General features: G+C 40.5%; 1 protein-coding gene across 1 annotated transcript in view; it reads right to left on the bottom strand.

Moving 5' to 3' along the window:
* Positions 1 to 15,805, bottom strand: part of Alkbh8 (alkB homolog 8, tRNA methyltransferase) — a 77,465-nt gene that overhangs the window by 16,878 nt on the left and 44,782 nt on the right. The window contains exons 8-10 of the mRNA XM_045145690.1: positions 7,346 to 7,452; positions 2,576 to 2,727; positions 117 to 373 (exon numbers count right to left, since the gene is read on the bottom strand). Of these exons, the coding sequence (XP_045001625.1) occupies positions 117 to 373; positions 2,576 to 2,727; positions 7,346 to 7,452 (516 nt within the window). The remainder of the gene's footprint in view (positions 1 to 116; positions 374 to 2,575; positions 2,728 to 7,345; positions 7,453 to 15,805) is intronic.

The following is a 15,805-nucleotide window of genomic DNA, read 5'->3' as shown; positions in this document are numbered from 1 at the left end:
AAGAGTGCTCATCCTTTTCAACCTATTTGTCATAACTTCTACAATGGCCTGAATAACACATATCAGGAGAAAAAAAAACTGACAGTAACCACGGCAAATAAAGCACAATGACTTGCCATATATAACTCCTTATTGACACCAAGGTACTTTCCATTTCCACAGCCTATATCAGCCACTATGGAAGCACTTGGCAAAGCCTTCAAAAACTCCACGATGTGTGGCCAGGGTGAGTGCCTTGTGCTGCTGAAGTGCTGGGCAATCTCTTCATACACTTGATGGACGTGTTCTTGCTCCAGCTGCAATGCTTCCATATCACTCTTTGGGAAGAAGGGAGGAGTCTCTTTCCTCTGGCTGTCACAGACCGAAGAGTAACCTAAGTGACAAAACAAAGCAGTACATCTGGGCATAGTGGCTCAGGCCTGTAACCCCACCACAGGGGGCTGAGGCAAGAGGACTGCCATGAACTCAAAGCCAACATGAGCTATACAATGAGTTCCAGGTAAGTATGGTCCACACAGTGAGACAGTGCCTCATAAAATCTAGCATTTAGTAAATAAATGCTTTTAAAAAAGTAAAAAGGAAAAAAGAAAAAGCAAAAATGCTGGGCATGGTATTACATGCTTTTAATCCCAGCACTTGGGAGACAGAGGTAGGAAGACTGCTATGAGTTCAAGACCACCCTGAGACTACATAGTGAATTCCAGGTCAACCTGTGCTACAGCGAGACCCTACCTCAAAAAAACAAACAAAGGGCTGGAGAGATGGCGTAGCGGTTAAGCGCTTGCCTGTGAAGCCTAAGGACCCTGGTTCGAGGCTCGGTTCCCCAGGTCCCACGTTAGCCAGATGCACAAGGGGGCGCACGCGTCTGGAGTTTGTTTGCAGAGGCTGGAAGCCCTGGCGTGCCCATTCTCTCTCTCTCCCTCTACCTGTCTTTCTCTCTGTGTCTGTCACTCTCAAATAAATAAATTAAAAAAAAACAAAATAAAAAATAAAAGCAAACAAACAAACAAAAAAAAGCAAACAAAAAAAAGCAAAAAGATCAACAAATTTTGAGCAAAAGTACATAAAAAGAAAGAAAAATCTCACTAATCACCAGGAAAATGCAAATTAAAACAACAAGGTATTGCCTCACACTTGTTAGTATAACTATTATGAAGAAAAGGCAAAAAGAGACTGGGGAGATAGCTCAGCAGTTAAAGAACTTGTTGGTGCCAGGCGTGGTGGTGCACGCCTTTAATTCCAGCACTCGGGAGGCAGAGGCAGGAGGACTGCTGTGAGTTCAAGGCCACCCTGAGACTCCATAGTGAATTCCAGGTCAGCCTGGGCTACAGTGAGACCCTACCTCAAAAAACCAAAAAATAAAAAAAAGATCTTGTTGGCAAAGCCTCCTGACATGGGTTCCAACTCCCCAGTGCCCACTTAAAGCCAGGTACACAAAGTGCTGCATGTCTCTCGAGTTTGTTTGCAGTGCCAAGAGACCCTATGTGCCCATTCATATTCCTTTTCTCTCTCGCTCTGCCAGGCCTAACAGTGCATGCCTTTAATTCCAGTACTCGGGAGGCTGAGATAGGAGGATTACTGTGAATTCAAGGCCACCTGGAGAATACATATGAATTCCAGGTCAGCCTAGGCTAGAGGGACATCCTACCTCAAAAAAAAAAAAAAAAGTTAGCAAGGATGTAGAAAGTGAACCTTTGCATTCTGTTGATGGAAGAGAAATAAGATACTTATTTCAGAATGGTATGACACTTCTTCAGAAAACTAAAAACAGAACTACCATATGATTCAGCAACCTCCCTCCTTGGTATATATCCAAAAGAAATGAAATAAGGACATTGGAGAGACATATGCATTCTAGAGACGTCAAGTTTTAAACAGGATATCTTTATAATAAGGATATTTTAATTCAGTATGTTTTTAAGATTATTACTAAATCTAAATCAATAGGTAAATACTACCCAAAATTGAAACTCCCAAGATATAAACAGAATTCTGTTATTATTGTTATCACAAATTAGAAAGAAGTTTCTTGAATCCAGGAAATCCAGAGCATGATGTACAAACAATTCCAACTAGCAGCCTCTTCACAAAGTTTGTGCAGTTACTTTTAAACTTTTCTAGATTTCCAGCTGACAAACCCATAATTGCTGATTACTCCCCAAGAGTTATATGATAGAGAGCAATCTGTCAGCTCCACCTTCCCTACTGGGATAATAAAATTTACAAACATGACAAGCTGTTTCCTACAAAATCCTTCTTTGTGAAAGTGATATTTCATTGTCCTACAATTCTAACACTCAACCATTTCTTCAATAAAATATTTTTCTTGGCACTCTACTATGCTACAGAACTAAGTCTGAGGAAAAACAGATATCAAATACAGCCCCTACTTTCAAAGAACATACTCTCATGGAAGAGGGGAGCCCAGAAAAAGTTATAAAAATATAGTACATAATACAAACAAAATACAGAAAATGCCAATAGAAAAGGTATGAAAAAGCTCTCCTAGGTCTCCTATGGAATCTTAAAGGATTTTTGTGTTAGATTTGTAGCACAAATGAAATTATATACTCACTACAGTTACAAGGTGTATGCCTCACTTTCCTAAACGTAAATGATGTCCGCATTCCTCTCTTGCATAAAGTCAAGTTTCCAATGTCACTAGTGATGATTCCACCTTTACGCTGTTCAGATGCTGGAATGGTATCAAATTTTCTGGGTGTGATTCTAATAACAATAAACAAAATAACTTATTGTAGTTATAAAAAAAATTTCAGACTTTCAGAAATATTAAGGGGACAAAAAACTAGAAAAAAAAAGTTATTACAAATATCTACTGATTGAATTGTTAGACATTGTAGAAAAAGTAAAGAAAGAAGAATTTAAGAAAGTGATTTTTCAGGATAATAAATATTAACTGATATTAGTAAAATTAAAAGAACATGTGATTTTTACAATAAATTATTCCAGGGAAATAATAAATATTCAATTAGTAACTACTTTCTTTAAAAGAACAGATGAGGCAAAGATAAATAGCAAATTTGAATCCAACTTCAATAATTAAGTTAAATGTAAAAGAACTAAAAACTTTTAACAGAAACATCACATGTTGGTAGCATCCTTTCCCTCCTCCCTGCCCCTTTTCTGAGTTTCCTCTTTTAGCCAACTTACTCAGTGGCAAGTGCTTGGAAATTGTGGTTTTAATTTGCATTTCTCTTGATGACTAATGATGTTTACAGTGACACACAGCATTTTATGTATACATCATTAGTTGCTTATAGGCTTTTTTGGCAGATTTATTTAAATCTTCTTTGTGATAGATATGCAGACAGAAATCTTTCCTCCATAGGTGAAATCTTTAGATGAGCAGAAGTTTTTCTTTCTTCCTTTTTTGTTTTCTTGAGATGATGTTACTCTGTAGCTCAGTGTAGTTGGGAACTTGTGATCCCTCCTACCTCAGCCTCCCGCATGCTGGGATTTCACATATATGCTACCAACTATGCCTAGCTAAGAAATTTGCAATTTTAAGGAAACTTACTTTGTTGTTGTTGTTTTGTTTTCTGAGGTAGGGTCTCACTCTAGCTCAGGCTAGAATTCACTATGTATTCTCAGGGTGGCCTTGAACTCACGTCAATCCTCCTACCTCTGCCTCCCAAGTCCTGGGATTAAAGATGTGTGGCACCGCGCCGGCTCCTATCTTAATTTTTAATACTAATATCGTGAAATCTTTCTAAAAACAACTTGAGGGCTATAGAGATGGCTCAGTGGATAAAAGCACTCAGTGCTTAAGCCTGAGTTTGATTCCTAGATGTGATGCTGCACATTTGTAATACTAGTCTGTGAGTGGTAGAGACCAAAGAATTGTCAGGGCTTGGTGAACATAATGGCAACTCAGGCTAAGAAAGATCCTGTCCAAGGAAGTACCTAGAAGCCATATAAAAGGGCATCTAAATGTCATACATATGTTTACACCATACATCACACATAACACGGGGAGGGGGACATGCTTAGAAGGTTTGGATATGAAAAGGTCTCAGAGTATTCTATTTTCTTCCAAATGTTAAATAGTTTCAGCTTTCACATTTAAATTAATACTGTACTGCTAACTAATTTTTGTGACTTACATGAGAAGATCAAAGCTCATTCAATTCCACTGGATATCCTTTCCCTTCCACATTCTATTTTATTGATGTTTTGTCAAAAGTCAACTAAGTTGTATCGACTTGTGTTGAGACTTTATTGTCCCACTAAAGTACACTTTAACTGAAAACTGAAATGATACTCTTTTGACTATGTACCTACACAATAACACAAAAGAAGGACTATTCAATCTATTATACTGCCTTATAAATTTTAGAATCATCTCAGCAATGTCTACAAAAAGCCTCTTAGATTCTACTTGAAGCTACAATGAATCCACTGATTGGTTTAGAAGTGTCATCTTAGCAGCACTGTTTCCTATCCCTGACCATGGCATTTGTACCACTCCACTTACTTGGGCCTCTAGTATTCCTCTCAGTAATTTTTGAAAACTTCAATGTGTTACGTACCTTTCCAAGATTTATCTCTATGACTCAAATCTTCTGAGACAACTTGTTACTTTGATTTACTACAGCAAAGCCTGTAGTTTCATAGTCACAGGGAACATACTAAGCCTGAACCATTATAAATTATATAAAGCAGAGTTTTATATACCTGAGATGTTGACTCCTCTTCATTAAGAACAATCTAAGTTATTCTTCCCTTCCAGAGGATCTAGAAAGGGTTGCCTATAGTACTAAAATGGATTTGACTACAAATTAAAAATAAATATAATGTAATAGATAGATAGATGATAGGCCGGATGTGGTGGCACACATCTTTAATCCAGCACTCAGGAGGCAGAGATAGGAGGATCATCACTGTGAGTTCAAGGCTACCCTGAGACTACATAGTGAATTCCAGGTCAGCCTGGGTTACAGCAAGACCCTATCTCAAAATAACAACAACAAAAAGATTTTATATACATATGTATATACACACACACTGTATTTCAATTCTTAAATTTCATTTTGTCATTGTTATATTGTTCTATGTCATCTGTTAGAATTGTAGTACTCAAGCAGATTTCTTTTCAAACTATAAAACAATTTATTTATAAGGTGTTTTTCAGGTATTGATGCTATTTTCATAGTATCTTAATCTCATTTTCCAAAACTTGGTGTTTGTTGGCATTGTATGATACTAAATTCACTTATTCTAGTACATGTTTTGTAAATTCTTCAGGATTTTCTATATCCTCAATAAATTCATCTCCAAATAAAGTTTTACTGCTAGATGAGACCCTGTCTAAGAAAGAGAAAGAAATTTATACTAATATTTACTAATCTTTTTTCTTATATTTATGATTTACATATGTCTTCTTTACTATTTACACTGGTTAAGGTATCCAGTAAACATTACAAAGTGGAGAGATCAGGAACTTCTGCCTTGTTTAAAATCTGAGGTAAAAAGCACCCAATATGCTACTATTAAGTATGATGTTAGCTGTGGGAGCTGAAGACGCAGGCCCAATCTAAAGAGTGACATTAGGACTGGATAGATGGCTTAGCAGTTAAGGTGCGCTTGCCTGTGAAGTGTAAGGGCCCGGGTACAATTCCACAATACCCACATAAGCCAAATGCACAAGGTGGCACATGTGTCTGGAGTTTGCAGTGGCTGGAGGCCCTGACATACCCATTCTTTCTCTCTCTCTCTCAAATAAATAAATAAATAAGAATTTTTAAAATTTAGCATCTGGAGAGATGGTTTAGCAGTTAAGGAACTTTCCTGCAAAGCCTAAGGACCCAGGTTTGTTTTCCTAGGACCCACAAAAGCCAGATACACAAGGTGGTACATACATCTGGAGTTCATTTGCAATGATTAGAGGCCCTGGCCCACCAATTCTCTCTCTGTCTCTCTCACTCTCTCTAATGAATAAATAAATAAAAATAAAGTTAAGAGCTGGAGAGATGGCTCAGCGGTTAGGCACTTGCCTATGAAGCCTAAGGACCCTAGTTCAAAGCTCGATTCCCTAGGCCCCACATAAGCCAGGTGCACAAAGTGGTGCATGCATCTGGAGTTAATTTGCAGTGGCTGGAGATCCTGGTATTCCCATTCTTTTTCTACCTATCTGCCTCTTTCTCCCTCTGTCTGTCACTCTCAAATAAATAAATAAAAATAAACAAAAATTTTTAATAAATAAATAAATTTTAAAAATTTAATGGGCTGGAGAAATGGCTTAGCCATTAAAGTACTTTCCTGCAAAGCCTGAGAACCCAGACTCAATTCCCAGAACCCACATAAACCAGATGCACAAGCTGGCACATGCATCTGAAATTTGTTTGCAGTGGTTAGATGCCCTGGTACATCCATTCTCACCCTCTCTCTCTCAAATAAATAAATACTAAAATTAGATTGAGGTTCTTGGAATTAATATGACAGGGCATTATTAATCCTTTCAAATCCACAACTCTCTGAAAATTGTAGTCTGTACTTTGGGAAATATGTAAACCTAGTAACTTTTCTTTTTCTACATATGATCAAAAAGTTTTTAATCAAGTTTATTTGCTGTATTGATATATTCTTTAAGTGGATGAAATACATTTTTTTAGTTTATTCTCCCTTTCACCAAAGATCTTACCAAATATCTCAGTACTTGTCTTCCTCTTTCCCCTTCCCCACACCATCTCTGCCTTCCACCTTTTCCTCATTTCATCCTTCTCTGTTGACACATGGATGCAGGTAAACATACCACACACACACACGCACACACACACACACACACACACACACAAACACACAAATCACACAGTTGCATTATAGGTAAGGGGTGTCAATGGTAACTTTCAAAAATACTGTGGAGAGTTTTTATTTTCCTGAAATTACTATAAAGAACTTAAAATCCTTAAAGCAAGGATAAAAATTAGTATTATGTACAATATAACTTCTCAGAAATAACTACTACTAACAATTAATCACACAACATATGGGGACAATCTGTATCATTACTAAGATTAGTGTATATATGCATATATATAACTTAGTCTCAAGTAATTCAAAAAAGGCAATAATGATAACATATGGAAAAAGAAATAAATGATGTAGCAAAATGTCTCACAATTGATAACTTTAGTTGTAAAGTAAGTACCTTCTACTATGCTTACAATTTTAATTTTTTTTAATAAAATGATAATGACAAAAAAAAGTCCTTAATGCCTCTACTTGGGATGGACCAAGAAGCTCTGATGTGCAGGCACAGGATATATTCAGATGGGAAGTCTCACAAAATTGAGTGCCCTATCTCCAAGGGCATCTCAGTACATACCCATGGGTCCACAGGTATCTACATTCTCCTGTCATCACCAGCAAACTCCGGCGAGGCAGCATCACTTGCACTGTGACACCGTCTGGATGCTTAAAATCCATAACAACCTTGAAGGAAGAACAAAGGCAGAAAGACCAATGCAGAGTGTCATACACAAAGGATTCAAGAAGCTGCATTTATTCTGGCCTTCTTTCCAGGCTAGCAATAGTAACACATAATATTAGGATAGCATACACTGAGGTTCTCGTGTTTTACTATACCTAACAAATTACAAAAAAGAAAAGCATCCACCGACATTCAGACTGGGGAAATATGTAGTAAGATTTGGGAATCCTCACTTCTATTAACCGCTTCATGTCTGAGGATCTAACTGCGGCTGGTCTGAGGATCATACCCTGGTAAACCCTACGGTAGCCACACACAAGGATTTTTGGAGCTGACACACTCCTATCCTGGCTCTTTTGCTTACCAGCCATATAATCCAGGACAAGCCATTTACCCTCTGTGTGCCCTGCTTGTCTTAAACCAATACAGGATTGCTATATGAATTAAATAGTGGATATAAACCATGGTGCCTGGCACAGAGCAAATGCACAAAAGATTGCAATTTTTTATTATTCATAGAATGCTAATCAGGAATAAGCCAAAGAAAAATAACTATTAAATACAGAGTCTCAATCCATTTACACTTTGACAGACATGCAACATACAGGAATTAGATGCTAGTTAATAATAAATAATCAAGGAAAATGGAATATTTTTAACAACTTTTCCTTATACACAAATATTATTCTAAAAGGCACACCTGCAGAAATACAACACAGAAGGAAATGTCTCTGTCCTAGAAGATTGCATGCTACAAACAAAATACATGCCACAGAACTAAAAAAAAATAAAATTGTTGTTTTTGTTTATTTTTTGAGGTAGGGTCTCACTCTACCCCAGGCTGACCTGGAATTCACTAGGTAGTCTCAGGGTGGCCTCTAGCTCACAGCAATCCTTCTACCTCTGCTTCCCGAGTGCTGGGATTAAAGGTGTGTGCCACCATGCCCAGCTGAAAACTGTTTTTAAGTAAATAAACATACTATCTTTCCTTGTGTGCTTATAAAACCTTCATCCTGATTAGATATTCAATCCTTTTTTAAAATTTTCTGTCATCCCTTACAGTTAAGTCTTTACCCCTACAAAATTTATTTTAGCATGAAATCAGACAACATTTTTAATTTAAGGAAATAATTTTTATACATAATAAATGTACATATCCTATGAAAATTAAATTTTTTGCAACATTCCATCATCAAAATATTTTTAGAGTCCCCACTTCAAACATTTGTACTTAAACAATCCTCATTAAAAGACCAGAACAGGGCTGGAGAGATGGCTTAGTGGTTAAGGCCTGAGAAGCCTAAGGACCTAGGTTTGATACCCCAGTATCCACATAAGCTAGATACACAAGGGACCACATGTATCTGGAGTTCATTTACAGTGGCTGGAGGCCCTGGCATGCCCATTCTCTCCTTCTCTCTGCCACGCCCCTCTCCCCAAATAAACAAACAAACAAAAAAAGCAAAAAAAATCAGAACAAAATAAAACAAAAACTTAAAAAAAAAAAAACCTCACTAGTGATTCACAATGAATAACATCCCCTGCCACTGCAGCACCATGACAGCTGTGCTCCAAGGGAGGTTTTTCCAGTGACTCTTTGTGCCTTTACCTATTTTCTCCACTTCCTCACATGGAAGTCAAAAAAAGAGGAAGCTCACAGGACACCACTGAAGATAATGTTCAGTTCATAGCAAGCAAACAAACCTCGCAGACATTCTGATCTGGTACAACCCTTACACATCACACATGTAGCGGAAAGAGCCTGGGCAAAGACATCACTCTGTCACCCAGGAAAGAGGACATTTCTAGTCAAGTAAACAGTTCACCCTGTTGGCTAACAAAAAAGGAAGAACCATCCTGCTCTAGGGATATTCTGAAAAAGAAGACAAAACTCAGTCCTGAACCTGACTTGTCAAAAATGGGCTGAGATCACTAACTTTTTAAGAGAAAAGATGAAGACTATGTGGGCATGTGATGCTGATGTGAAGAATAGAGAATGGGAACACTGAGCAGTTACAAGTTACTCATGTGAACTAGAGAAAGTATTTCACAACTCAGAGTGAGCCTGTTTCCCACAACTACCAGATATTGTTTATACTTGTGCTTTATCTTCATTTGACCCCAATGAAGCTTTTTAAAAAAATTTAAGTAGCAAACAGGGGATTCCACATATCTTCTTATAGACATGTTTAGTATGTCAGAGAAAATGGGAAAGAAGAAAAGGAAGACAGTCTAACAAGCATGGATATGAGAACTACAAACTATTTACAAAGAAATATAGCTGTGCCAAAAAAAAAAACAACAAGTCTTTATGTAGTTTTCCTGAATTTTCAAATTTAGATTCATACCATGTTGTGAGATAAAGAATATGTCCATTGAGGAGGATATAAGGAATCTGGAGCATTTTCTCGCCCTCAGTAAAGGATGATCTTCCCAGAAGTACACATCTCTAACCTGAAGAAAAGCCGGAAGAGAATCCTGCTGGTGTGCCATATTTTTCCACAGCAGAGAAACAATAATAATTTTCCTCTGAAGACAGTTTGGAGACTGATACCCGAAGTCACTCACCTTTAAATCTTCAATCTATGTCATATAAATTGCTCCTTTATGCAAATTAAAACTCAAGCTTGTAACAATTGGTTTTCTTTTTTCTTTTCTTTCTTTCTTTCTTTTTTTTTTTTTTTTGGCTTTTCAAGGTAGGGTCTCGCTCTAGGCCAGGCTGACCCGGAATTCACTATGCAGTCTCAGGGTATCCTTGAACTCATGGCAATCCTCCCAAGTGCTGGGATTAAAGGCGTACACCACCCCGCCTGGCTTACAAATTGGTTTTCTTTTTCTGGTATTTACTAGCAAGGGATATTTAAAACAAACAAGCAAAAACAAAAACCTACATAGATGTTTGAATTCCTTAGGCTAAATTTATTGAAAGTTGAGAACACAAAGTTACCAGACATGTGAAACTAAAATGAAAGCATCACCAACAACCCTAAAAACCATCATCTGGAACCTTCCTCTTGAAAGCAACAGAAAGAAAACAAGCTCTGCTTCCCGGTCCTATGCAAGGAACAACTTTAAAAAGAAAACAAAGATAAAAGAAAAAACATCTTAAGAGAGGGCAAAGTCACCTCCAAAGGTAAAAATGAACAGTAGCATAAGCCAGAAGAATATGAAATATTTAGTGCCTGAGGAAAACAAGCTAAAATGCTTTTATAGCACTGGATATTCTGTCTAACATCAGATGGGGAAATCCAGACTAGAAATATTTTGGTCTCTCTCACATTACTGAGGAAAACATGGAGCAGCTTCGTGAAATAACAGATTTATTTATTACCTTGAGTGCAGTAAAGCTTTCAGGAGCTTTTATCTATCTGTGCTGCTCACAATTAACGTCACCTCTACAAAGATGTTTTTAAAAAAGAAAGCATGGCATTTAATAAAGCAATAATAAAGACGCACATTGATAGAGCTGAGGACAGACTTCAGTGGCACAACTTCAATGAATGAGGTCAAGATTCAAATCACAGGGCCACACACATCCACAGTCTGAAGAAAATATGTCCACAAATCCTTTGCCACACACACTCACAATCTGAGGACATGTCCACAAATCCCAGTGCCACACACACTCTGTCTGAAGAAGACATGTCCACAAATCCCAGTGCCACACACACTCACAGTCTGAAGAAGACATGTCCACAAATCCCAGTGCCACACACACTCACAGTCTGAAGACATGTCCGCAAATCCCAGTGCCACACACACTCTGTCTGAAGAAGACATGTCCACAAATCTCAGTGCCACACACACTCTGTCTGAAGAAGACATGTCCACAAATCTCAGTGCCACACACACTCTGTCTGAAGAAGACATGTCCACAAATCCCAGTGCCACACAACTCTGTCTGAAGAAGACATGTCCACAAATCACAGTGCCACACACACTCACAGTCTGAAGACATGTCCACAAATCCCAGTGCCACACACACTCTGTCTGAAGAAGACATGTCCACAAATCTCAGTGCCACACACACTCTGTCTGAAGAAGACATGTCCACAAACCTCAGTGCCACACACACTCTGTCTGAAGAAGACAAGTCCACAAATCCCAGTGCCACACACACTCTGTCTGAAGAATACATGTCCACAAATCTCAGTGCCACACACACTCTGTCTGAAGAAGACATGTCCACAAATCCCAGTGCCACACAACTCTGTCTGAAGAAGACATGTCCACAAATCACAGTACCACACACACTCACAGTCTGAAGAAGACATGTCCACAAATCCCAGTGCCACACACACTCACAGCCTGAAGAAGACATGTCCACAAATCCCAGTGCCACACACACTCACAGTCTGAAGAAGACATGTCCACAAATCACAGTACCACACACACTCACAGTCTGAAGAAGACATGTCCACAAATCTCAGTGCCACACACACTCACAGTCTGAAGAAGACATGTCCACAAAACCCAGTGCCACACACACTCACAGTCTGAAGAAGACATGTCCACAAAACCCAGTGCCACACACACTCACAGTCTGAAGAAGACATGTCCTCAAATCCCAGTGCCACACACACTCACAGTCTGAAGAAGACATGTCCTCAAATCCCAGTGCCACACACACTCACAGTCTGAAGAAGACATGTCCACAAATCCCAGTGCCACACACACTCACAGTCTGAAGAAGACATGTCCACAAATCCCAGTGCCACACACTCACAGTCTGAAGACATGGCCACAAATCCCAGTGCCACACACACTCTGTCTGAAGAAGACATGTCCACAAATCTCAGTGCCACACACACTCTGTCTGAAGAAGACATGTCCACAAATCTCAGTGCCACACACACTCTGTCTGAAGAAGACATGTCCATAAATCTCAGTGCCACACACACTCTGTCTGAAGAAGACATGTCCACAAATCACAGTGCCACACACACTCACAGTCTGAAGAAGACATGTCCACAAATCCCAGTGCCACACACACTCACAGCATGAAGAAGACATGTCCACAAATCCCAGTGCCACACACACTCATAGGCTGAAGAAGACATGTCCACAAAACCCAGTGCCACACACACTCACAGTCTGAAGAAGACATGTCCACAAATCCCAGTGCCACACACACTCACAGTCTGAAGAAGACATGTCCACAAAACCCAGTGCCACACACACTCACAGTCTGAAGAAGACATGTCCTCAAATACCAGTGCCACACACACTCACAGTCTGAAGAAGACATGTCCACAAATCCCAGTGCCACACACACTCACAGTCTGAAGAAGACATGTCCACAAATCCCAGTGCCACACACACTCACAGTCTGAAGACATGTCCACAAATCCCAGTGCCACACACACTCTGTCTGAAGAAGACATGTCCACAAATCTCAGTGCCACACACACTCTGTCTGAAGAAGACATGTCCACAAATCTCAGTGCCACACACACTCTGTCTGAAGAAGACATGTCCACAAATCACAGTGCCACACAACTCTGTCTGAAGAAGACATGTCCACAAATCACAGTGCCACACACACTCACAGTCTGAAGACATGTCCACAAATCCCAGTGCCACACACACTCTGTCTGAAGAAGACAAGTCCACAAATCCCAGTGCCACACACACTCTGTCTGAAGAAGACATGTCCACAAATCTCAGTGCCACACACACTCTGTCTGAAGAAGACATGTCCACAAAGCCCAGTACCACACACAATCACAGTCTAAAGACATGTCCACAAATCCCAGTGCCACACACACTCACAGTCTGAAGACATGTCCACAAATCCCAGTGCCACACACACTCTGTCTGAAGAAGACATGTCCACAAATCTCAGTGCCACACACACTCTGTCTGAAGAAGACATGTCCACAAATCTCAGTGCAACACACACTCTGTCTGAAGAAGACATGTCCACAAATCTCAGTGCCACACACACTCTGTCTGAAGAAGACATGTCCACAAATCACAGTGCCACACACACTAACAGTCTGAAGAAGACATGTCCACAAATCCCAGTGCCACACACACTCACAGTCTGAAGACATGTCCACAAATCCCAGTGCCACACACACTCTGTCTGAAGAAGACATGTCCACAAATCTCAGTGCCACACACACTCTGTCTGAAGAAGACATGTCCACAAATCTCAGTGCCACACACACTCTGTCTGAAGAAGACATGTCCACAAATCTCAGTGCCACACACACTCACAGTCTGAAGAAGACATGTCCATAAATCTCAGTGCCACACACACTCTGTCTGAAGAAGACATGTCCACAAATCACAGTGCCACACACACTCACAGTCTGAAGAAGACATGTCCACAAATCCCAGTGCCACACACACTCACAGCCTGAAGAAGACATGTCCACAAATCCCAGTGCCACACACACTCATAGGCTGAAGAAGACATGTCCACAAAGCCCAGTACCACACACACTCACAGTCTAAAGACATGTCCACAAATCCCAGTGCCACACACACTCACAGTCTGAAGAAGACATGTCCTCAAATCCCAGTGCCACACACACTCACAGTCTGAAGAAGACATGTCCACAAATCCCAGTGCCACACACACTCACAGTCTGAAGAAGACATGTCCACAAATCCCAGTGCCACACACACTCTGTCTGAAGAAGACATGTCCACAAATCTCAGTGCCACACACACTCTGTCTGAAGAAGACATGTCCACAAATCTCAGTGCCACACACACTCTGTCTGAAGAAGACATGTCCATAAATCTCAGTGCCACACACACTCTGTCTGAAGAAGACATGTCCACAAATCACAGTGCCACACACACTCACAGTCTGAAGAAGACATGTCCACAAATCCCAGTGCCACACACACTCACAGCCTGAAGAAGACATGTCCACAAATCCCAGTGCCACACACACTCATAGGCTGAAGAAGACATGTCCACAAAGCCCAGTACCACACACACTCACAGTCTAAAGACATGTCCACAAATCCCAGTGCCACACACACTCACAGTCTGAAGAAGACATGTCCACAAAACCCAGTGCCACACACACTCACAGTCTGAAGAAGACATGTCCTCAAATCCCAGTGCCACACACACTCACAGTCTGAAGAAGACATGTCCACAAATCCCAGTGCCACACACACTCACAGTCTGAAGAAGACATGTCCACAAATCCCAGTGCCACACACACTCACAGTCTGAAGACATGTCCACAAATCCCAGTGCCACACACACTCTGTCTGAAGAAGACATGTCCACAAATCTCAGTGCCACACACACTCTGTCTGAAGAAGACATGTCCACAAATCTCAGTGCCACACACACTCTGTCTGAAGAAGACATGTCCACAAATCACAGTGCCACACAACTCTGTCTGAAGAAGACATGTCCACAAATCACAGTGCCACACACACTCACAGTCTGAAGACATGTCCACAAATCCCAGTGCCACACACACTCTGTCTGAAGAAGACAAGTCCACAAATCCCAGTGCCACACACACTCTGTCTGAAGAAGACATGTCCACAAATCTCAGTGCCACACACACTCTGTCTGAAGAAGACATGTCCACAAAGCCCAGTACCACACACACTCACAATCTAAAGACATGTCCACAAATCCCAGTGCCACACACACTCACAGTCTGAAGACATGTCCACAAATCCCAGTGCCACACACACTCTGTCTGAAGAAGACATGTCCACAAATCTCAGTGCCACACACACTCTGTCTGAAGAAGACATGTCCACAAATCTCAGTGCCACACACACTCTGTCTGAAGAAGACATGTCCACAAATCTCAGTGCCACACACACTCTGTCTGAAGAAGACATGTCCACAAATCACAGTGCCACACACACTCACAGTCTGAAGAAGACATGTCCACAAATCCCAGTGCCACACACACTCACAGTCTGAAGACATGTCCACAAATCCCAGTGCCACACACACTCTGTCTGAAGAAGACATGTCCACAAATCTCAGTGCCACACACACTCTGTCTGAAGAAGACATGTCCACAAATCTCAGTGCCACACACACTCTGTCTGAAGAAGACATGTCCATAAATCACAGTGCCACACAACTCTGTCTGAAGAAGACATGTCCACAAATCACAGTGCCACACATACTCACAGTCTGAAGAAGACATGTCCACAAATCCCAGTGCCACACACACTCACAGTCTGAAGACATGTCCACAAATCCCAGTGCCACACACACTCACAGTCTGAAGAAGACATGTCCACAAAACCCAGTGCCACACACACTCACAGTCTGAAGAAGACATGTCCACAAAACCCAGTGCCACACATACTCACAGTCTGAAGAAGACATGTCCACAAATCCCAGTGCCAC

Source organism: Jaculus jaculus, chromosome 3 (assembly GCF_020740685.1).
Source record: "Jaculus jaculus isolate mJacJac1 chromosome 3, mJacJac1.mat.Y.cur, whole genome shotgun sequence".
Lineage (NCBI taxonomy): Eukaryota > Metazoa > Chordata > Mammalia > Rodentia > Dipodidae > Jaculus > Jaculus jaculus.
This window is presented reverse-complemented; position numbering and strand designations above follow the sequence as displayed.